This window comes from Xyrauchen texanus, chromosome 31 (genome assembly GCF_025860055.1).
Source record: "Xyrauchen texanus isolate HMW12.3.18 chromosome 31, RBS_HiC_50CHRs, whole genome shotgun sequence".
Lineage (NCBI taxonomy): Eukaryota > Metazoa > Chordata > Actinopteri > Cypriniformes > Catostomidae > Xyrauchen > Xyrauchen texanus.
Genome location: NC_068306.1, coordinates 41,774,702 through 41,798,286, shown reverse-complemented (window position 1 = coordinate 41,798,286; position 23,585 = coordinate 41,774,702). Strand labels below are relative to the sequence as shown.

The 23,585-nt window shown below is 37.2% G+C and overlaps 1 protein-coding gene across 1 annotated transcript in view; it reads left to right on the top strand.

The window, feature by feature from the left end:
* Nucleotides 1–22,557, top strand: part of col9a3 (collagen, type IX, alpha 3) — a 42,005-nt gene extending 19,448 nt beyond the window's left edge. The window contains exons 7-32 of the mRNA XM_052100477.1: nucleotides 370–393; nucleotides 539–592; nucleotides 1,512–1,565; nucleotides 2,925–2,966; nucleotides 3,575–3,631; nucleotides 3,747–3,800; nucleotides 3,927–3,980; nucleotides 9,536–9,589; nucleotides 9,719–9,772; nucleotides 10,197–10,250; nucleotides 10,370–10,423; nucleotides 10,515–10,568; nucleotides 10,653–10,706; nucleotides 10,914–10,958; nucleotides 11,385–11,438; nucleotides 11,653–11,706; nucleotides 13,178–13,231; nucleotides 13,465–13,536; nucleotides 14,352–14,387; nucleotides 14,467–14,511; nucleotides 14,605–14,637; nucleotides 15,126–15,272; nucleotides 17,443–17,497; nucleotides 17,584–17,766; nucleotides 19,408–19,485; nucleotides 21,663–22,557. Of these exons, the coding sequence (XP_051956437.1) occupies nucleotides 370–393; nucleotides 539–592; nucleotides 1,512–1,565; nucleotides 2,925–2,966; nucleotides 3,575–3,631; nucleotides 3,747–3,800; nucleotides 3,927–3,980; nucleotides 9,536–9,589; nucleotides 9,719–9,772; nucleotides 10,197–10,250; nucleotides 10,370–10,423; nucleotides 10,515–10,568; nucleotides 10,653–10,706; nucleotides 10,914–10,958; nucleotides 11,385–11,438; nucleotides 11,653–11,706; nucleotides 13,178–13,231; nucleotides 13,465–13,536; nucleotides 14,352–14,387; nucleotides 14,467–14,511; nucleotides 14,605–14,637; nucleotides 15,126–15,272; nucleotides 17,443–17,497; nucleotides 17,584–17,766; nucleotides 19,408–19,485; nucleotides 21,663–21,847 (1,704 nt within the window). The 3' untranslated portion in view covers nucleotides 21,848–22,557. The remainder of the gene's footprint in view (nucleotides 1–369; nucleotides 394–538; nucleotides 593–1,511; nucleotides 1,566–2,924; nucleotides 2,967–3,574; nucleotides 3,632–3,746; nucleotides 3,801–3,926; nucleotides 3,981–9,535; nucleotides 9,590–9,718; nucleotides 9,773–10,196; nucleotides 10,251–10,369; nucleotides 10,424–10,514; nucleotides 10,569–10,652; nucleotides 10,707–10,913; nucleotides 10,959–11,384; nucleotides 11,439–11,652; nucleotides 11,707–13,177; nucleotides 13,232–13,464; nucleotides 13,537–14,351; nucleotides 14,388–14,466; nucleotides 14,512–14,604; nucleotides 14,638–15,125; nucleotides 15,273–17,442; nucleotides 17,498–17,583; nucleotides 17,767–19,407; nucleotides 19,486–21,662) is intronic.
* The last annotated feature ends 1,028 nt before the right edge of the window (nucleotides 22,558–23,585 follow it).

The window sequence follows — 23,585 nt, the reverse complement described above, 5'->3', positions numbered from 1 at the left end:
CAGGTTTTAGTTTTCAAACATCATTGTATTCCAAAGTATGCAGTAATGGAGAGCATTTTCACAATTCTAGTGTGGATGTAAGGGATAAACATAACAAAATCAATGTGTTATTATATAATAAACAAATTAAAATATTAGTGTGGACATGGCAGTTTAGACTTCCCGCTGAGACACAAATGTTTTTCTGAATACTCCTAATGTGAATACACCCAGTTGTGTGTTGCTCTATCAAGAAATTAAGCTTTCTCATGAAAATTGGTAGGGTAACTTGGGTTCAAATATAGGACCCAAAGAGTCATAGGAACAAAACTAGTGTTATTTCATGAAAAACATGCATAGCAAACATTTGTCTTCTCTTCTCTTTATCAGGGCAGAGGCAGACCAGGAGCTGCTGTAAGTACAACCTGTCAAACTTTATTAAAGGTTCACAAATATGTTGACCATATTTTGGCCAACCAGAATTTGTTGTAGGTGTCCCATTAATAATCTTACCGCTGCAGTAAATATGAGTAATTCTTAATTTTTTTTCTGATGTCAGGGTCTTTCTGGAGCTAATGGACATCCAGGTGGAGCTGGACCCCAAGGCCCTTCGGTGAGCATTTGTTGCAATCAGATTTTTTAAGGATGTGGCAGATTGAATAGCATCCATGATTGTGTCATGACTGAAGCAGATGCAGGACTCAAACGCAGAGCAAACGCTTCATTAATACAAAAATAAACAAAGACAAAAACTCAAACTATCCTGAAGGAGGAAAAAACTAGGTTAAGTATGGGCTGGAGGAAAAAGGAAACAACACACAGGACCAACTGGACGGGAACAAGACTGACTCGAACAAGACCAACAAACAAGATGAGCTGGCACTGGACAGCACACACGAGGAGACTAAAATAGGGAGAGAAATCAAACAGGTTAACAAGCAAGGCAGTTGGGACTAATGAACTAATAATAAGCAAAAAAGGAGGTGGGGTATAATGCAAGACAGAGAGACATGAGGCAAATCAGAAACAAAACAAAGCCACGTACTCTCACAAAACGTAGACATCCGAATGGCACAAGCACATATCGTACTATAACATGCTCCAGACATGAAACACGAGACTGACCGAAAAGGGAAACCACAACCGAAGCCGTGCGTTCAAACAAAGACAGAAGACAAAACACAAGATAGACACAGAACAATAATGTCACGACCCTGTCACACAAAAAAACAGACAAAATGTTTTTTTGTTTTTTAATTTTCTGATAATGGCATTTATTTATATTTTTCTGGTGGAGTAATGTTCAACAAAAGCATGCCTTGTTTTCAATTTGAGCTTTCTTGTAAATATAACTGCTTAAGATACTTTCAGAATGAGAGAAATTATAAAAGAGAACATTTGAAAAGAGATTTGTTGAAGAGTATCATTGAGTCCATTGAGCCCTCAAGGTAGACTTGAATTCAAACTCATTAAATATCAAGCCATGCTAAGCAATATCTTTATCAGTGACAGGTTTGTGTGATGCGTTTTAGGGGTCTGACGGTCTTCCTGGACTTCCTGGTTTACCGGGCCCAGATGGACCACCTGTAAGTATCACATACTCTTTGTAAAGAGAATCACATGCTCTTTTTATGATTTATTTGATATTATGTAGTTATGTGCACTTCCCTTTAATAATGCATACATTAAAAAAGACAATAAATGTTACTAAATGTTAGCCTCTATACTAAGACATTGGCAGTGCGATATTGCAAATACTGTTACATTTTTTTATGATAAATTGCTGCTATGTTCCTCATTTTTTTGGATTAAAGCATCTGCTAAATGACTAAATGTAAAGGTACTGTTCTAATGAAGACACTTTTTAGTTTGTTTCTAATTGATAAAACACTAAACAACCACTATTATTCTGAATTATCATTTAAGGAAACTCAGTACTAACCCAAAATTGATAATCCAAATTATTTTAGAGAAGGAACAATAAATAAAGTACAAAAGTAAATAAATAAATTATATTAAATGTTCGAAATATTTAAAAATATGGGGGGTGGGGTGGGGGGTTAAGTTGAGCTGCATAGTGTGCACATATGATAGAAGGGGCTTCCAGATTTTGGAAAACAATATGTTGCATCGACAAATAGAATAATTTTCTTGAGTTTAATAAAGTTTAAGGCACCCTTTATCCATCGGGAATTTGATGGTGGATGAGAGCTTTTCCAGTTAAGTAAGTATTTCGTTTAGCCAAGAGTGTGAAAAAGGCTTAAATATCAGGGAATTAGATGGGTAGTGGGTGACCTATTGGCAGGGCATCAAACAGGCCTATACTGGGTAAAGTTAAAAGAAGATATGATTGTTAGAGATTCATACTCTGAGAACCAAAACAAGGAGAGGGCAGGCCCAGAACATTAGGGTAACAGGCTGAGTGACACCTATTACAGTCAGGATTGATGCCAGGGTTTAATTGGAGCTCTTGGACCATTAGGATCTAGAGTGCAGAACTTCTGTCCAGTTCTCCTCATCTCCTCATCTATCTTTATACAGAGGTCCTGGGATTAGGTATCAAATAGAGTGTCAAAGGATGGAGTTTGGAGAAAACAAATCACACTATATAGATTTGAAATAGACTCTTTAAAACAACTCTCTACAGCAGATTTTAGGATTTCTTTTTTTTACAGAATTTAGGAAAATATTTGTGCTCAAAATCTCAAATTTGCATACAGTATATCTCAAAAAATTAAACTTGGGAATGTTAAAAGATTGTTGTTAAATGGGCAAAAGAGGCAAAGGTGCCATCAAAATACAGATCAACAACAGAAACAAGCCCATGATTCATCTATTATTGACCAGCAGAGCCAATATTCTTTTTTTTGTCACACATACATCCAGATACTTGAAACTGTGTATAACATGTTTAAACCTTTAATGTATGTTCTCCGTGTTATTAGGGACTTCCAGGAACTCTTCCTGAAGGCAGTGGAGATCTGCTGGTATGGAGATGCTTGTTTGGAGTATCTTTATATACAGATGATATTTTCGGGCTCTTAAGAAACTGAATTAGATAATAATACATAACAAAATGTTATAGCATTTATTTGACACATTCTAGATTTCAGACATTAGAGGAACTTATTTATAATTAAAGTGATGAACTATACATGTGATTATCTCTGCTTGGACCTGTGTGAACTTGATTGGAAATGCCTTCTGAGATAGATATCTCTATGAGTTGATTAAAAGTCATTGGAAATATGGCTTAGAAAAGTTTGTTCTGAGAAAAGGTCTAGTTTGTTGTTTTTAATTAAATTCATGCACTTTTAAGTGTGATTTTAGTGTCCAAAATTTACAAGGTATTTTTAGGAGCCACTGTATGTTACAATCAGATTTTCAAAGTCAAAGTGATAAGAGTTGTGTTGTAAATGTAATGTGTATGCTTTCGTAATAGCTTATCTCACAAAAACACACCAAATTCTAGTCACAGTAGCATCTGCAGCACATGAATATTGGGAGTTACTGTTGTCTTTTTAGGGAGGATAAATCTTCAGTGGTCTTGTTTTTCTTTGCATGCAGATTCATTGCATCATTTTCTTGTTTGTAGTGTCCTGCCATCTGCCCACCGGGTCCTCCCGGACCACCCGGAATGCCTGGATTCAAGGTAATTCACACAAATAACAACAAGACATAACATCTTTAGCCAATCTTTTACCATTTCTCGTCATTATGTAATAAAAGAGCAGTTATATCTAAACTAGTTGTGTGTTTTAATTTAGGGTCATACAGGTCATAAAGGCAGTAAAGGAGAGGTGGGGAAAGATGGAGAGAAGGTGAGATTTTACATCATTATACTGGATTGAAACAATATTCTGAAAATGTCCACATATTATATTGTGTTCATGAGAATGAAACTGAAGCAGAAAACATGTGTTTCAATCTCTATGTTTTCTCAACAGGGTGATCAGGGTCCACCTGGTCCACCTGGAATTCCGGGAACAGTGGGTTTACAGGTGGGATTAATTAACACCTCAACTTACCTCAGGCAAACATGTTGTAGAGAGATATACATCTAACTGGAATGATTATAAAACAGGGAAATAGGTATTTAGAAGGGCCTGTGTCACTTCTGTGATTATATTGGAGAGAATAGTTCTGATCACAAAATGCAGCACACAGCAGCGGCTTAAATATGTTAGCAGCCATGTCACCTTGTAGCTCAACTGCTGCCTACTGAAGCTAAGCAGGACTGAGCCTGGTCAGTACATGGATGGGAGACCTCCTTGGAAGAGGTATTAGGGAGTCCAGCAGGGAGTTCTCACCCTGTGGATTGTGTAGGTCCTAATGGCTCAGTATAGTTATGGGGACATTATACTGTAAAAAGGCACAATCCTTCGGATGAGATGTTAAAATGAGTTCCTGACTCTCTGTGGTCATTAAAAATCCCAATTTCCTCCCATTGTCCCTTATCAGTCATGGATTCCTAATAAACCCCATCCATTAATTGGCTCTATCACTCCACTTTCTCCTCTCCAGCAATGTGTTTTTAATGCATATTTTATTAGACAACAATAATAGATTATGTATACAACTTTTTCACATATGATATTATTTAGTGTTTTAGTGTGGTCGACCAAGTGGTCAAACTATAAAGGGATTAGAGAGAGAAACTACTCAAAGAACGAAATTCTTAATGGTGCAATATGTAAAATCATTCAGTGTGTGAACGGCTTATTATGCAACTTAAAAAATTAGCCCTTCCCGAACTTCCTGAACTTCCTAGGTTGCCTATTAAAGCCTGTAGACTAATTTTCATGCGAAGGGAGTGGGTTGATTTTGCCGGGAAAATCTACAGGATGTGACGTATATGCATGCTTCTGAGAGCCTTGCCTTAGACGGAGCTTCCACTATTCAACAGACAGTCTGCAACACTATGTAACGTTATCTTAGAGATGGAATCCAATGGAATTGGATGGGGATTGTCCAATCAAGTATTGCTTTCCTCATGAATATAAATGACTCTTTCCATGCCATCCTTTGCCATCTGTTTGGATACTTGCCCCCCACGCACTGTGACAGACTGATACGTTTTGTGTGCGTGTTGTGAGAGAGCGCTCACGGTAATGTGGATATGTGCTTATGTGATGGTCAAATCCATTTCAAAATCCATTTTCAAAAAAGTGTGAAGTGAGTGAAGTAAGCATAAAAACCGGAACAAAAAAAAAAACAAACGAATATGTATCACAATATCAGATCTGTGCATTAGGACTTGCAGTGTGAATACAGTGAAGACCTGTAATCCACGAGAACGTTTACTTGAATACTTGACACTGCTGAAAGAAAATTTAAGCACGGTTTTCTTAATTTGTTTCTGTGTTCTTATTTTATTACTGACTGTTTCCTTGTCTTGAATAATTACTTGAGAACTTTAAACAATGTTTACCCGCAAATTAGTCAGTGTGGTTAACTAAAAGTAAGTAGTTTAACTACTGCTGAGACATCTGTGTCTGTAGGCTTTAATGTTTAAATTCATCCATATAACAAATGTTTTTCTCCCTCTGGCATCTTAATTGTTTGATGCTTATTTTAAAAACGAGACTGCTCTACTTGTGCTGTATTGTAATAGAACATTGCAGGATACATAAGATTAACATTTTCTTCTTTTTATTCTCGTCATCTAAAGTAAGTCATATTTTATAAGAATATATGTATTGTCCATATTATCCATAACAACATATTTTAGTATAACGTGTCTTATACTCTGTCACATACTGTATATCACAGAGAGATATACATTAATTATCAGTCATAGGCATGTAATAATTCTACACATCTGTTATGCAACGTCTCTACAAGACAATAGAATAATTATGCAGTTGAGTTGAAGTTTACATATAACTTCAATAGCCATATAGCCAATTACAAGTTTTTCTCGATTCCTGACATTTAATCGTAGAAAGCATTCCCTCTTAGGTCAGTTAGGATCACTCCGTTATTTTAAGAATGTGAAATGTCAGGGGACTGGGTAGCTCAGCAAGTAAAGAAGCTGACTACAACACCTGGAGTCGCAAGAATCCAGGGTGGGCTGAATGACTCCAGTCAGGCTTCCTAAGCAACCAATTGGTCCGGTTGCTAGGGTGGGTAGAGTCACGTTGGGTTAACCTCCTCGTTTGTCGCTATAATGTGGTTCTCACTCCCAGCATTGCCTTTAAATTGTTTAACTTGGGTCAAACTTTGTTGGGTAGCCTTCTGCGCCGGCACTATACCCGTGGGTAGAAGACACAACGTGTGGGGGGGCAGATAGTGTGGCTTTCCCCAGGAAGAAGGAAAGCCGCGACAACAGCGTTGCTATAGTCATGTTCTCGCAGTGAGAACATGAACCATCCACAAACGCTGCCTCAGTGTGTTCTCTGCCCAGACACGTGAGGCAGCGCCCATGGCCGTCTGAAGTGGAGAGGTAACAACCGCATTAGGAATAACACAAGGATGGAAGGGCATCTTGAAAAAGATGCGTCTTTAAAAAGACATTCAACGTCCAAGTGTTATACTCTTTTAGAGAAATATACTCTTAAGTTGTATATACTCTTTTATAGTCTGCACTGGGGTGCAGATAAGAGAAAAGCCGCTTATTTGCGCCGTATCTCCAACAGCATACGCTATTGTAGACGTGAGTGGAACAGCAGTGGATTTATTCAGCTCGCTGATACGCAACTACTCGGCTCCGAAGAAAATAATCTGTCTGAACAGACGCATGCTTCCCTCCTTTTATACCCTTATGTCCGGGGGAGGTGCATGCAAATTCTGTTCGCCAATACTCATTGGCCTTTTCTCAAAGATCGAGGTAACTGAGGCTCTCAAGACACAAAGTTGACAGAAGGGGAACTTTTGATTTCCAACGATGTCAAGCAAAGAAGCACTGAGTTTAAAGTTAGGCCTTAAATACATCTACATGTATTTTACCAACCTCCAATTGACTCCAATTAGTCTATCAGTAGCTAATTTTCTAATTGGCTTGACATCATTTTCTGGAATTTTCCTGGCTGCTAAAAGGCACTTTAACTTAGTTAACTTAGAGATATAGTCAATTAAAAGTGAAACAATATGCACAAAGTATGTGTCCAAATCCAGTGGTTCTCAACCTTTTTGACCCCCAAGTTCCCACATTATTGTAGAAAATATCTGAAGGCCCCTCATGTAGGCTATTAGATATTTGTATTATAAGAAATAACTATTATAAGATATTTCCTTAAAACTTGCGATTCCAGAAATGTCAAGAACTGTATATTCTTCATAAAAAGCAAGCTGTTGAAGGGAGTTATAAAATTTGTAGCATTTTCAGTTTCAAGTTGAATTATAATAATTATATAAAAATTATCATATTATATCATATTTTAAATAATATTAAGAGATCTTGAGGCCCCCTGGAAGTGTGCTAAGGGCCCCCTAGTGGGTCCTGACCCCATGACTGAGAACCACTTTCCTAAACGAGATGCCAAAACAATAGTTTGCTAATATGAAATCTGTGGAGTGGTTAAAAAAGTAGTTTTGATGACTTCAACCTGTGTATGTTAACTTCTGACTTCAATTGTAGATATTTTCAGTCTCTTACTTTTAAATCTTGGACAGTACAACAAGGACAAATACAAATATGCATAGTACATTTTTATTTCTAAAACAATGTTAAGATTTTAATCCTAAATTAAAGGAAATCAGGAAGAGCACTCTGTATGTTCTCGAAACAGAATCAGACAAATAATAATGAAAACAATATGTACATAAAATAATAGTCATCATCCATACAAAACCAATGTATTTAAAATACTCAGTAGTAATAAATGTCACATTCTTTAGAAGAGTAAATTCTCTGATGTTCAAAAGTTGTTTGTATGCTATACTTAACTGTTTATTAAAACAATTGTTTAAGGAAATGTAATCATTATTGCACTCTCTCACTCTTTATTTACACATAACGATACATATTCTACATGTTGAATAAAAAGATTGCATTAAAAACATGCAGAATGTCATGTCTCCGAACATTTGACGCATTAGCTTTAAAACATCTTCTATGACACGAACATCCATTTCATGTTAATATCAAACCCACTATTGTTCTGTTCCTTGATTGCACAACTTCTGTTAGCTTTTAGAACAAAACGCTGGAAGTTTATGTGACAACCTGAAACTGTTAGGAAGAAAACAATGTGGTCTGCACTGTTGAAAAGACCAGCATCTGTTGTGTTAGGTAGTGGTCATCAGTTTGTGAATGAATCATACTTTTGCACCAGTTCTTTTTCAGTGAACTGGTTGAACCAGTCCACAAAATTGGACTGAATCAGTGGGAATAGATTGTGTCTTGAGTCAACACTCAATCCACAAGGAACTCAATAAGTAAACCTGTCTTTTAGATGTGCCAAACACATAAAACATGAAAAAACTTTTCAGATGATAAAAACATTTGACTATTGTTAATTGTGCATGCAAATTATATTTAGGTTCTGACTTTTAAGTTGCTATGAGGTGGATGAGCTGATTATTATGGTTATATGCATTAGACACAGAACATCACAGCATGTGTGCATCACTGTCTGTATTGGGCACTTTAGGTGCACAATGTAGGAAAATGATTCATTATGTGCCAGTCTTTTTCGATGTGCAGGATCACTAAATGAAACACTGATGACAATAAGCACCATACTTAATATAAATAGAAAAAGTAACTATTTGAATGTGGTTGGCATTTATAGCATGATGTTGGCAAGTTTTTACATTAAAAGCTGAATGACATAAAAGGCATATCATGACATAAAATAACTTGTGAATTGCATTTTTTGAATCAAAAGAACCTTTTCACGGAAAAGAATTGGACTTTCCATCACTAGTGTTTTGTATGTGGTCTCCAGCATAAAATGCTTGGTTCCCCACCAAGCTTGACTAGTTTAACCAGCTAGACTTCCTTAGTCAACTAGTTTTACCAGAAAGACCATGCTGTTCCATCAGCTAGCATTGAGCAATATATACACTAGTTTAATTAACATTTATGCATTTGTCAGATGCTTTTATCCAAAGTGACTTACAGAGCCCTTATTACAGGGACAATCCCCCCTGAGCAACCTGGATTTAAGTGACTTGCTCAAGGACACAATGGTGGTGGCTGTGGGGATCGAACCGAAAACATTCTGCTTAACAGTTTAGTGCTTTAGCCCACTACACCACCACCACTCCAGTTTCAACAAGCATGTCAAGTTCATTGTGGTATAAGCTGCTCTTTTCTGAAGGGTGATTATGGAATGTGCAGGCAAAATCCCATACTGAATTCTGACAATTGCATTTCATTGCTCTGACGAACAGGCAGAAATTCCATAATCCATATCACCATAAAATAACAGAGACTTCCTCAAGAAGACTTAAAGTTGTAATTACTGGATTAAAGGATTATGCACAAAGTGGGGGTTAATATACATAAGAAATACAAGACAAAATTATTTCTAATCATTGTGGGGGGTGCAACATGTACAAATGTTTATTGATTTATGCTTTTGCTCTGTCATTCACTCCATGACTTCAGGGTTCTCGGGGTCTGAGAGGTCTTCAGGGTCCAGTGGGTGCAGTAGGAGATAGAGTAAGACCCCCATGGCACTGTACACCAGTGACTTGACCTCACATTAAACTAACAAACTATATATCACAAGTCAATACAAAACTGTGCATCTTGAGTCATCCCTTGATAAATCACATCTTCATTGTTTAGGGATTTCCTGGTTTCAGAGGAAAACCTGGAACTGCTGGAGTCATTGGGAAAACAGTGAGTGTCCCAATTCTTTTTTAAATCTTATGTTGTTCACATTACTATCAAGAATGTGTGATAGTGCTGCATACAAGGACAGATCAGGATCAGGCCCACTGTCAGGAGCCTTGAGCTGGGAGGCCTGCTACGGCCTGACACCCATCAACAAGCCCCTGAAGATGTAAAATTGTTAGATAAACAGCACTTAAATGTAAAATGCTCCAACAATGCCATCTGCACACCTTTTTGCAGTTTTGATGTCATATCCTAGTCATAGCACATTGTTGTAATTGCTATGCATGATAGCACGATAATCTGCACTGGCTGCACAATTTTAGTTATACTAAGGAACATTCAACAATATCATTTTGTGTTTGTCTTATCAATAGTGAATCACATCAATAAAAATGTGATGTGTGTATCTGTGTTTTGAATCTTCCAGGGTGATGCTGGTGAAAAAGGTCCTCAAGGATTTAAAGGCCCAAAAGGAGAGATTGTAAGTCAAGTACAAACAATTTCAATTAGAGCAGTTTCCTCATTATAATGCTGTCTATTTTATTGTAGATCAAATTTAACATGAGTGATTTCATACTTTCAATGCCGTCCTCTCAATAGGGCAAAATAGGCCCTAAGGGAGTACCTGGAGGTGTAGGACCCAAAGGCGAACCTGTGAGGAAATGTTTTTTGTTAGCGTATCAAATCACATCTGTATTGATGACCATGCCATTTTCCCATAAAAACGGTCCGTGTGGAATTGCAGGGCATGCCTGGCAGAGATGGGAAGGATGGAACTCAAGGACTGGATGGTGAAAAGGTGTGTAGAAGCATGTTTAGGTTGTGTTTCTCCATGTTGACAGTGTAAAACTGATGGATTGTTTGTTTTTGGATGCGGATGTAGGGTGATGCTGGTAGACCTGGAGTACCTGGTGAGAAAGGACCTAATGGTCTGCCTGTACGTATAAACAATTACATTGAGATTTTAATATTTAAACTCTGTGATTAGCTCGTTGACTAAAAAATATTAAATATTGCAAAAAGCTGCTGGATGTGCTTGTTGCAATTGTTTCAGATGTTTTACCATTCGAACTTCATTAGTTGCTTGACCAGTTGTCTTGTATCATTTTACCACTCACACTCGTGTTTTCTGTGTGCAATTCAGGGTTTGCAAGGAAAAGCTGGTGCAATAGGAGCAAAGGGAGGAGTTGTAAGTACACCTATCCATTGCAGTTTACCTGCTAACAAGGACATTCATGGATTCAATATCATGTATATTTAGGAACTTTAAGAATCTTTTAGGACAAAAACAAGAACATCATCTTGTGTCACTTTAATCTTCATCAATGGACAGATGAGTGGAAAACTTGTTGATGAAAGATTCATAATATATATTATGAACAATGGATCTGTATCTGTTTAAATCATCAGGATTTATTTACAGATCATCTGAAGAGATTTGTTTGTATGCTGGGAGTCAGCACAAGAGAGAGTTACAGTACCCAAGACAAAAACAACAGGATCTGATTAGCATCTTTGGAATAAATTGACATGAGGGATCAGTCACATTTGATTTTGGTTGAGTTTGTCTAAAATATATAATATCATCTATTATGGTGTATCTTTCTGCATTCAGGGCAATGCGGGAGAGATGGGAGAAGCTGGGCCATCTGGAGAGCCAGGTATCCCTGTATGTATCTGACTTATGACACGACATGCCCTTACAATTAAATAAGAAACTAACTAGAAATGACTGAGAGATGCATAATGAACACAACAAAAACAAGACAGAGTTATGTAGAGTAAGCTCATTGAAATGTCAGGTAATGTTAGTATAGTGCTGTATTACTGATGTACTACAGTATATATACAACTTATGTGTACTGAACATGACTCCCCCACAGGGTGAGATTGGCATCCCTGGCGAGAGAGGTGAGGCTGGACCCAGAGGAGTGGCTGTAAGTAACATAAATATTGTAGGCAAATGTCACTGGCTGAATGTTAATATTCATGAAAAAGACAGATTCACTATTTTTGTGGACACAAAGCCACTGGTTGAAATGCACTGTGTTCTTTCAGCACCATCTTCAATATGAACATCTCACAGTTTTCATGTAATTGTATTGTAGAACTTATTCTGCTCATTTTGAGGTGATGTCTGCTACACTATACCTTCCTGATGATTATGTAAAAAAAGCCAAATTTACTGTATTCAGGAGCAAAATGTTGTCGTGTGACGTTTTAGGAAAGCTTTACACTCAAAATAATATTTAAGCCTATTTTTGTTATTATTTATGTTTCAATTTCATAACACAATTCCATGTAATTGTATTGAGTGATCTTTAACTAAATTAAATTAATACAAATTTTAAAGTGAATGTTTTTTAATTCATTTAATTGAATAAAAAATTACTATGATTAGACTTAATTAGATGTCATTTTATTCTGAAATTGAAATGTGTAAATCTTAAAAATAGGCTAAAATATTAGTTTGAGCGTAGACTTTGCTAAGCTTACAGGATGTGCTCAATCAAGCTTCCCAAGCTACAAGCTAGTCCTAACTAGGCCCAGACGGAATCTGCTTCTGCAGAACTCAACGTCTGTCATTCACAAAAGCTCTATACATTCTCTACCCCTTGTTTATTAAATATTTTGCCTAATTTGATAATGCTTTCAGTTACCCATAAGAGCGTAGTACTCTGTTTAAGTCCCTTCTGCAGATTATACCTGCAAAACCGCGCAGATATTGTGAAAAAGGTAGTGAAATTGCTCTTTTCAAAAGGCTGTAAGATACACTACACATAAGTAACAAAAAGTGGCTAACTACATGAAAGCTATTTAATAAGAAAATATTTATATATCTATTATCTCCTAATATATATATAGGGTGACATGAAATTAAACTTATATATTTATACTAAATAAAATCTAATAAACTTATTTGTTAAACTTATAATAAACCTTATTTTATTTAACTAAGTCGTAAATATGGTGATAAACAGCAGCAAAAAACAATTAAGGGAAAGTGAATCGGTGAAACATATACGTGAACAAGATAATTATTATGTGAACTAGTAAATTTACCTGAACTGTCTGTAAGAGCCGACTCACTCAAATGAATCATGTCCCAACATGAACCGGTTTATTTACCAGAATGAATTATTTTAGAGAGTCGGTTCTTTCTGCCATTTTCCCAGTGCTACATGAGAGTGGACGGTTTTGGTGAGTGTGTTTGATTACTTCTTCGAATCTATTGCTGCATTCACAATATAATGTGATAAATGAAGCGTTTTGTGACGCTGTAGCACTACTCCCTGGAAAAACGAAGCTCGTTACTGGAAAAGCTACACTACTGTGATGTCACACTACTGAAAAATGTAGTTATGGTTGTAGTATTTCTACGCTGGATGTAATATGTGTGTGTTTTAGGGGGGCATTGGACTACCAGGAAACATTGGACCACAAGGTGTTAAAGGATTCCAGGTCAGTTGGACATGAAAATATTTGAACATTGTCTGGGAGCAAGTGTTATTGTAAAAGAACTCTAATAATCAGAAGTGACTGCGGTGTCAAGAGTTATTTCATATCTTTGCACTATTCCACATCTGCATAAGCTGATCATTTATTATGAATGTGATATTCAGTGTGTTTAGATTAAAATCCCTTTTATCCAATTACTTGTTTTCTTAATATATTTATTTCATTTTTTCATCCAGGGCATTAAAGGTGCTCTTGGTGACACAGGTCTGCCCGGCCCGACAGGAATCAGAGGCGGGTTTGGTGAAAGGGTGAGTGATGTGATGTCAGTATGAAAATATTATAGAACATTCCTGGATTTTAACTTGCATGACAACAATAAAACAATGTGTGTTATAACTGATTTACCAAAAGTGAAGAAAAAAAACCTCAAAAATTGCATGAAACACACATACACAAACTGTTTAAATAATTATGTTTGCTTTACAAAGGCAACACACTGTGATTGTACACACTTATTTCAAGATCCCTAACTGAGACCAAGCCAAGAGCTTTTAAGCTGCATCCAACAAATTAAACTCAAAATCAAAACTCCCAAAGATCCTTTATAACATTCCTCCTAAAGCCTATAAATATCATAAAATGATCTGTATATCTCTTTATTTCTTAACACTATACATCTTATTGTATTGAACCTTCATAAGGGCTATATAACCTTTAGAAGCTGTCTTCAACTTTCAGAAAAGGTTTTGTTTAGACAACATCAAAGTTTGTCTGGCTGAACCCTCCTTTTTAATTGATTCCTAATAATCTCTAAACACACAGACAAACATACATTAATACAGAGACAGTAACACATTCACACATATTGTTTAGTTATTTAATCACAGACTATTCCCATGCATCAACACAGCTCATATATTTCAGTAAGAATCTAAAAATCTTGCAGACTTCCCTACAAAGTATGGTGCTGTTCAGAGCTCAGGACGCAGAACAAAGACCATCTATATTCTGCTGCCAAAGGCCTTCACACACACACACACACACTACATACCTACCCAGTGCACCTACCGTGGCACACACTTTCATTTGTCATTTATTTTTAAATCACGTCTCTCTCTCTCAGGGTCCAGTTGGAGCTGGTGGACCAAAAGGAGATATGGTAAGAATGATCATTTTAAACTCTTTTACATATTACAAGTGTTGTATCTGTTTAAACAATGCTTATATGTGTGTTCTAGGGAGTTGCTGGAAGTGATGGTTTGCCAGGAGAGAACGGAGAACCTGTATGTAATTCAAATAATCAACTGAACCCTGTATGTAATTCAGTTCAGTCAACTGAAAATATCCAGGGCTGACACTGTTTCCTTGTATTTCAGGGTCCGTATGGTCCGGTTGGGCAGAAAGGAGAGGTGAGATCTATTTTATAAATAGCAAACCTCTTTCCCTTTCTCTTAATAACACATCCTGCATCAGGACTACATTTGATCTAGTGCACTAACTGTGACATTTCAGTTTAATTGAATTAATGATGCTAATCGATGGCTTCTTAAACTCATTTTAAGACTTTCCGGTAAGGCTCAGGAGACATAGTTCAACTCCCACAGCTGTGAGAGTCACACGATGTGGTTTATACATTCTATTTAAGTGATATCGTACAACTGAAATGCATGTTTGAAAACATCTTATTATTGCATTTGGCAGAAATTTGAAAGTAGCTCAGATATATTTCCATTGTGATTCCTCTCATGTTTTAAAAGAGATGTTTTAGATTCACATCTAATTCATAGAGTTGTACTGACTGACGAACACAGACTACATAATTTAAAACAAATGAAGGTATGTGATTAAATAAACTTGCTATCTGATGACTATAAATTCCTGTTTTTCTATGTTATAGTCTGGTAAACATGGTGAACTGGGACCTAAAGGAGTTGTAGGACCACAGGGAGAGATCGGAGGAAGAGGAACACCTGGAAAACCAGGACCAATGGGATTTCAGGGAGAACAAGGTTTCCCAGGGGTTGCTGGAAAGACTGGTGTTCCTGTGAGTAACTGCCTAATGTATACTTAAGCTGTTTCTACTGCACTACACCAGGTGTTTTCAACCTATCAGGACATACACCACACTCATATGAACCAGTCATTCTCATTCAGGTCAGTTTGGCTCATAAAGAACTCTGTTGGGGAACTCTCTCAGAATGAATTGCGGCTGGTAGAAGTTCTGTGGATTTGCATGCATCGTCTGCACTGGTTTTGCATGGCCACAAAATCTGTGCTGAATGCAGTTTGCTCACAAAATTCCATATTTAAGGGTTGATTCTGAGAACCATGTTGTCTTCTAGATAGAACTGATTCATCTAATACAGTAATCCAGTATGTTGGTCATTTCTCAGCTTGAACAGAAAGAGCTGAGTACCAGCAAAATAAACTGCTGTTAATGGGTTATTTACCTCACTCAAACATGCTATTTATACATGAGGTTAATCAATATATCTTCAACATATATGTAATATTACAATTTACAATGAACAGGTGAACTTGAACCAAGTTGTTTGTGTAAGAATGTGTAACTTGTGTTGTGAATACACTGTAAATATGCTACAAACAATGTAAAACACATGTCTCTAAAGCAAGAAGAATTCAGAATACAGGAAGTTCTAAAAGGTAGCTGTAAAGTTATTAATGGAAAGGAGGAGGCGAGAACCGACTTGACAATATAAATAATAAGGGATTTAAACAAAAAGACAAACACACAAATGTGTCGGGTAGCTGCCCTTAAATCTCTCTCTCTGTCCCACTGCAACTTTCAGTCGGCCTTTATCCCTCTCTGATGCTTGATTAGCCTGATTAGGGGCCGGGTGTTTAGCATCAGCTCCTGACTGGTCTTATTTTGTGACCATTTTTCCTGTTTGTAAGAGGTTGCACTGGTGTGACTACAAAGGAAGGCCATAGGCCAACTCTTTCTGATGTGCTGTCGTTTTCTGTTGGGTATAAGGAATATGAAATAGAGCTATGCGCTACCCAGATGAATTGTCAGCACGGCTCAAGGACAGTGCTGTACATATTATTTGTTGAAATCCTCTTTTCAGGGTTTCGGGGGAGGAATAGGAATCTATTGCAGACAGGAACAGGTCAAAATAAGGTTTATTACAAAAATAAAGTCCAAACAGGTCAATAATCAGAAAATATAAAAATCCAAACTGAAATACTGAAAGGGCAGGAAAACCCCCCCCAAAAAAACAGGCAAATACAAGACCAAACACAGACCTAAAGGATAATCCACAAAATCTCAAAACCGAAAGGGAAAATCCACATGATTATTGACACAAACACAATATGGAATTGATGATGAGGGTGTGGGGGTCCAGAAACGAGACCGAGCATATGGTGACAAGAAATAAACAAAAGCTAGACAGGAAACAAAAACAGAAAACAGGTGACAGGGTCCAAACACTAAATAAAAACTTATCATAGTGACCATAGTGTCAGGAACCTTACACCTCTATGAAAACCCCAGATGTGTCTTTTAAATCTGAAAATATATTATACATTATCATCAACTCAAATGTTTTTTCCTTTTGCTAAAATTATATTACATTTTTGTCAGAGTAAAACTGACAGAAATAAATGTATATGACATGATGAAATATTGACAAAAGGACATTTTCGTTGAAATACTGACTCAAACAAAACTGACTCAAACTGCTTTAAATTTACATAGAAAAATGTTGTGTTTCCACATAAAGGAATTACATTAATTGAAATATTCAAAACGCAGCACCTGCTTATATTAGATTGAGGGTGGGTTAGTGCAGAAATATCACAAACAGTGCCACAAATTCTTTGCAAATTTGCCCATATTCTTCAATGAATCATTATTCAGTGACTCACTAGTTACACATTACACAATTGTTTTTGCCACCTACTAGCATAAAGATGTGCAGAAATAATTACTGAATGCATCATTGAATAAAATCACTGTGTTGAATGGATTCAAAAGTCTTGACTCAGTGGAATGAATCAAAATGCCTGAAGCCATGTTCAACATCTTATGAAAAACAGAACCAGAAGAGAGAAAGCTGTTAAGAGGACAAGCTCTCAGATAATGCCATGGTTTTGAAATGAAATGTTGGCCACATAGTGTGTCACTTGACACAAGTTCAGAATAAATGATTGGTTTGTTTTATAATTGATGATTTGTGATTGTGTCTCAGGGCAAACTGGCCAGTGAGCAGCAGATCAGAGAACTGTGTGGATCAATGATAGATGGTAGGGCTCTTGTTTACCCTCAAATCTACCACATCTTATAGAAAACTGTGTGATAGTGTCAAATTACTGGCTGATGTTCATCTCAGATCAGATCGCTCAGTTAGCTGCTAACCTCAGAAGACCTCTGGCTCCTGGTGCCGTGGGACGCCCGGGACCACCAGGACCTTCAGGGAATCCCGGAGAGGTGGGATCTATCGGTCACCCTGGAGCGCGTGGACCACCAGGCTATAGAGGACTGCCAGGAGATCTTGGTGACCCTGGTCCTAGAGGTGAGAGACAGATATTTAAATGTCTTTCTAGTGTCCATTTGAATGAAAATGTAAAAAAAGTATATTCGTATACTCTTTTATTATATATTTAAGTATATTTGAACTTAGCAACAATCTGTAGCACATTGAGTTTTACTCTAATGTGTTAATGCAGTAAGTAAACTTGTTTAAATGAATAATTCATCCCAAAAAATTAAAATTCTCTCATCATTTACTCACCCTCATGCCAACCCAGATGTGTATGACTTTCTTTCTTCTGCAGAACACAAATTAAGATTTTTAGAAGAATATTTCAGCTCTGTTTGTCCATACAATGCAAGTGAATGGTGACCAAAACTTTGAAGCTCAAAAAATCACATAAAGGCAGCATAAATGTAATCCATCAAACTCCAGTGGTTTAATCCATGTCTTCTGAAGAGATAAAAATGGATCATGATTTCAAGCTTGATTACACTTACTAGTGCTATGTAGTGCTCTTCACATGTGTCAAGCACTAGGAAGAGTTATCGAGCTATAAATCATGATTGAGCCTAGACACTGCAATGGCAAGATGTACAGTGAAAAGGGAGGTATATTTTGGTCTGTTCTCACACAAAACTGATGGATTTAACAACTGGAGTCATATGGATAACTTTTATGCTGCCTTTATGTGCTTTTTGGAGCTTCAGAGTTTTTGGGAACCACTCACTTGCATTGTATGGAGGTTTTGGGAATTTCTTTTCCGATCAGTTGTCAGAGGATTCATAAAGAATTGTATGTTTCTAAAGCTCTACATAAGTAAAAGTGTTTACATTTAAACTGTGAATATTATTTATTCATTTACTTAAATGCTGTTGATATTATATGTTTAAGTGTCAATCCAAATGTACAAAATTGTAAATGTAAACTACATACAAATATCTACGCTAGCATTTAGAAATGTATTCCAGGGTAATTTTTAACCCTAGGTTATTTAGTCCCACCTGTGTGTGTGGGCATTTTTATATTACCTGCTATAATGCTTAACTAGAATTAAAAGGGGCCTTTGCCCAGGCTCAAAAAAGACCCTAACCAAGGGTTAAGCATTTCATGATATGTTTATTCATTAGTTTCTATGTTGTGATAAGTCATCTTGCACAGGTTAAACCTGATAACCATGACAAACCAGAGACAAAGTCCAGAGCTAAACCACACAACTACCAGCATCTCAGTTACAAGAATAGGCCTACTTCTCTTCTCTGAAGGGCACTTTTGCAGACGTAGCTTCTGATCATTCATGGCTGTTATAATGGCTAATGTTTAATATAAAATCCTTTTAAACTCCTTAACTTGGAACAATCTGCATCAGTTGAACATTTAAAAACAATGTTTGACATATCGATCTGCCTTTGCTCATTTATGTGTTTCATGTCAGAGAAAGACATTTCCTCAGCACAGCACATGCCTTGAATTTATTTTTTCAAAAAACATTTTCTTGAGACGTTTTACACTTTAAGGACTACATAAATGAAGACCAGTTTGGTATCATGACTGTAAGGACACATATTCAATGCACCCAGGAACCATTTAACATCATTAGGTTAATTTACACTGACATTGTAAATTCGCTTTCCTGATTTAAAAGAAAACTAAGAATTTTCATGTCTCATCTCAATCCTGTAGGTGATGTTGGTGAGCAAGGTGATAAGGGACCTGTCGGTAAAGCCATTGAAGGGCCCATTGGAGACCAGGGTGACCAGGGTACGTACAGCCCCATAATACATTTTATTACAGTTTTTTTCAATCACTAACAAGCGCTTACCCATACTTCAGATACTTTTTCTAAACTCTTAACACAGACTCACACCTACAAAACACAATTGGCCAAATGGATAATTTTCTTCTCAAAAACACATTTTGTTAAATATATAGTAACTCTTCATTTCAAAATAGAACACATCTTTCTCTGCACACACTAACTTTACCAAAACACTGGAAATCTGACTCAAAATGAAATTATTCTGTCAAAGAATAACACTTGTTGACATTACAAAAACTGCATAGACTTTTGTGTTTCAGTTTTACAGGTATTTGCATGCAAAACATGGAATCCACCGTTTTTACACTAAATTTCTTGGTTGGGAACTGTATGTCCACATGTACAGTAATGTTCACATTCAAAAGCATTCCAGTAAAAAGCAAATTCGTTTTTTTTCCCCTTTACTGTTTACTACAGGAGGTACAGTAGAAACACAGTATGATAGAACAGAAAACGTTTTACAGTATTGCTTACAGTGAACAAAATATCCATGAAACACACAAGAGCATTCTGAACAAAAAAACAACAGCATAAAGCCCAGATAAAAAGAGGGGGAACTAAAAAAAGCACAAAATTACTGCATCTCTCACTGCTCCTGCATCTCTCACTGCTCCTGCACCTCTCACTGCTCGTGCACCTCTCACTGCTCCTCTATCTTTCACTGCTCCTGCACCTCTCACTGCATCTCTCACTGCTCCTTTCACTGCTCCTGCTCCTCTCACTGCTCCTGCACCTCTCACTGCATCTCTCACTGCTCCTGCACCTCTCACTGTATCTCTCACTGCTCCTGCACCTCTCACTGCTCCTGCATCTCTCACTGCTCCTGCACCTCTCACTGCTCCTGCACCTCTCACTGCTCCTGCATCTCTCACTGCTCCTGCACCTCTCACTGCTCCTGCACCTCACTGCTCCTGCACCTCTCACTGCTCCTGCACCTCTCACTGCTCTTGCACCTCTCACTGCTCCTCTCACTGCATCTCTCACTGTACTGCACCTCTCACTGCTCCTGCACCTCTCACTGCATCTCTCACTGTACTGCACCTCTCACTGCTCCTGCACCTCTCACTGCTCCTCTCACTCCATCGCTCACTGCATCTCTCACTGCTCCTGCTCCTCTCACTGCTCCTGGACCTCTCACTGCATCTCTCACTGCTCCTGCTCCTCTCACTGCTCCTGCACCTCTCACTGCTCCTGCACCTCTCACTGCTCCTGCACCTCTCACTGCTCCTCTCACTGCATCTCTCACTGTACTGCACCTCTCACTGCTCCTGCACCTCTCACTGCTCCTCTCACTCCATCGCTCACTGCATCTCTCACTGCTCCTGCTCCTCTCACTGCTCCTGGACCTCTCACTGCATCTCTCACTGCTCCTGCACCTCCCACTCCATCTCTCACTGGGCCTGCTCTTCTCCCTGGGCCCCTTGCTCTTACTCTTCCAGACATTACAGTGTTTGTCTTTTTCTGTTTACAAAAACATCACTCCTCAAAGTTCTCCTTTTACTGTATAAGTGTCAATGTAATAGAAAAAAATAACCCCTGCCACTGAGTCTAAGCCAGACTGGAATCAGCTGTGGTTGGCCCAATTTACCCAACATAAATCAGCTGTGTGTCAATTATTCAATTGTTTGTTTATTATCAGCTGAGATATATGGTTTTTGAACTGATATCATTGCAGAAGCAGAGGTTTTTACACTGTATCTAAGGTTTGGAATATTGTTTTTGCTATTGTGGGATTGTGTGTGTTAACATTTGTAAATACTACAAAAACAATCCATAATTTTGTTGGGAGGTATAGCTTGTCTGTTAAGAAAATGTAAGCATTGTGGAAATGTGTTCACTGACTTTATATTGTGTGAAAACGACATGAAATGTGTGAATAGTATGGCCACAAAAGACCGATGCTGTGCTAATTGTGTTTAGAGTTTTGAAAATGTGAAAACTGGTTGGACAAACGCTTGTTAGCGACTGAAAAAAACTGCAAACTGCTAGCTATACCAAGTTCACAAACTTGTCTAGTTAGATAATTGCAGAGACAAATCCTCCAAACATTCATGACTTATAGATTTAGGGTAGACCACAAATAATCTAGTTTTATATCATCGTACTCTCTGCTCGACAGGTTTGCCAGGAGTGCATGGCATCGTCAAAAATGGGCGTGATGGAGCACCTGGAGACCCAGGAGAATCAGGAGAAGCTGGAAGAACAGGGCGAACAGGACACCAGGGTTCACCTGGAATCTGTGACACTTCAGCGTGTCAGGGTCCAGTCATTCATGGGAAATCCACCAACCCAAAGAACCATTAACCAACCTGTCCACACCATCAGGAGAGACATGAGAATTAAAGATGGGAGGGGGGAGGGGAGGAACAGAATTCCTTTTCATAAATGTTTTTGAGAGGGAAAATGGAACTGCAAAAACAAATGTCAGCGTTTTCAGAGCTGAACAAATGTTAACTTGTTATGTAGATGTTAAATGTAACTTCAATCAGCATAACTCAAGAACATCTTCTGGCTTGAAGCAGCAGCATGTGTAGATACAACCAAAGACTAAATACTTCACTGAGTGACACGGTGGAAACTATTTGATGTAAAAAAAAAAAAAAAAAAATCTGATTTCTTATAGCAGCTCAAATTAAAGTCACTTTGTACAGCACCAGTTAAAAGTGTAATAACCCTCTAATGAAGCATGAATTTTGGGCAGAGGCAACAACAGTCAAATCTGGGGAACTGTTTCAGATATCAAAAACAGACGTGTAGAAATATTTGATGTATTCCAGCAAGATTTTTAAACATTTGTATTTTTATTCAAATTCATTTTTTTGTCATTTTATTCCAAGTTACTTTCTTAAATGTTTAGTGTCCAAAATCACCCTTTGAAGAATAAAAAACAAAACGCATCTATTTGGATGCTTCAAACACTTTTACTGTAAGAAACTGAATTGGCCATCTGTGGACTTTAACTCCCAATAGAAACTAGTGCTGTAACTATTAAATCTACATTATTTTAAATACTATTTATTATTTCCGAGTTACTGTTGTGTGCACAGTGAATGTCTACAGCGCGGTATTGTAAGAAATACTAAATAAAGCCACTTTTCAGTGAATCGGTTCTTTTAGAGCTCAAATCTCTTAACCCTTCAAATATACAGCAATAAATAATACTTTATTTCAACCACAAATATTTATAGTACAAAATAAGACAACAAATGGCTATGTGTCAGAACATTCCTTGCTTCATTTTCTGAATAAATATTTTCCTAGATTTTTTGTTTGAATGTGAATTTTGACAAGTTGGCATAAACATGCCAACCATTAATAATAAAAAACATTTTCATAAAATATTGTAAAATGTATACAGTAAATACTGAAAGTAAACAAGGATCATACAATAACAAATATGCAACAGTGGGCTTCATTTATTAAAAATGAGCAGAACGAATTTCAGAAAAATTTTCTGTGTGAATCGTTTGTAAAAAAATGTATTGTTCGTAAAAAGTTCTTAAATTGTACTGAAATAAATGTGACATAAGAAGTTTTCTGAAAAATGTAAACAGAAATTTGTTCTGTTCATGTTTTTATAAATGAGGCCTGTTAATAAGAATAAAAATGGAATAACATTACTCTCAAATCTGTTACTTGTGCAAAGAACAGTGCTTTGGTAAACACTACATAATCTGTAGTGTAGAGTGCTACATGAGTTTAAATTTTAAAAGGGAACTCTTTTCTCTGAGCATCAACACAGCAGAAAGAGAAAGTCAGTTATGTGAGGAAGAGTTGTAAGATTGTGCAGCGTCTTTAGAGAGTTCTGGTTGGTGAACCACTGAAGCACAGCTGGGCTTCAGCCGCAGTCCAGTCTTACCACAGAATGTGCTCTGGAAATCCTACAACAAAAACATTTATGTGCTTACATGCTTAAGAATATTTTGATATTAATCAAAAATTAATAAGTCATATTCCAATTCTGAAAGAATCATGTAAATGACTGAACCGGTTTGCAATATTGTAACTTTTTCTATATTTAAATATTTCCTCCTATCCTAGG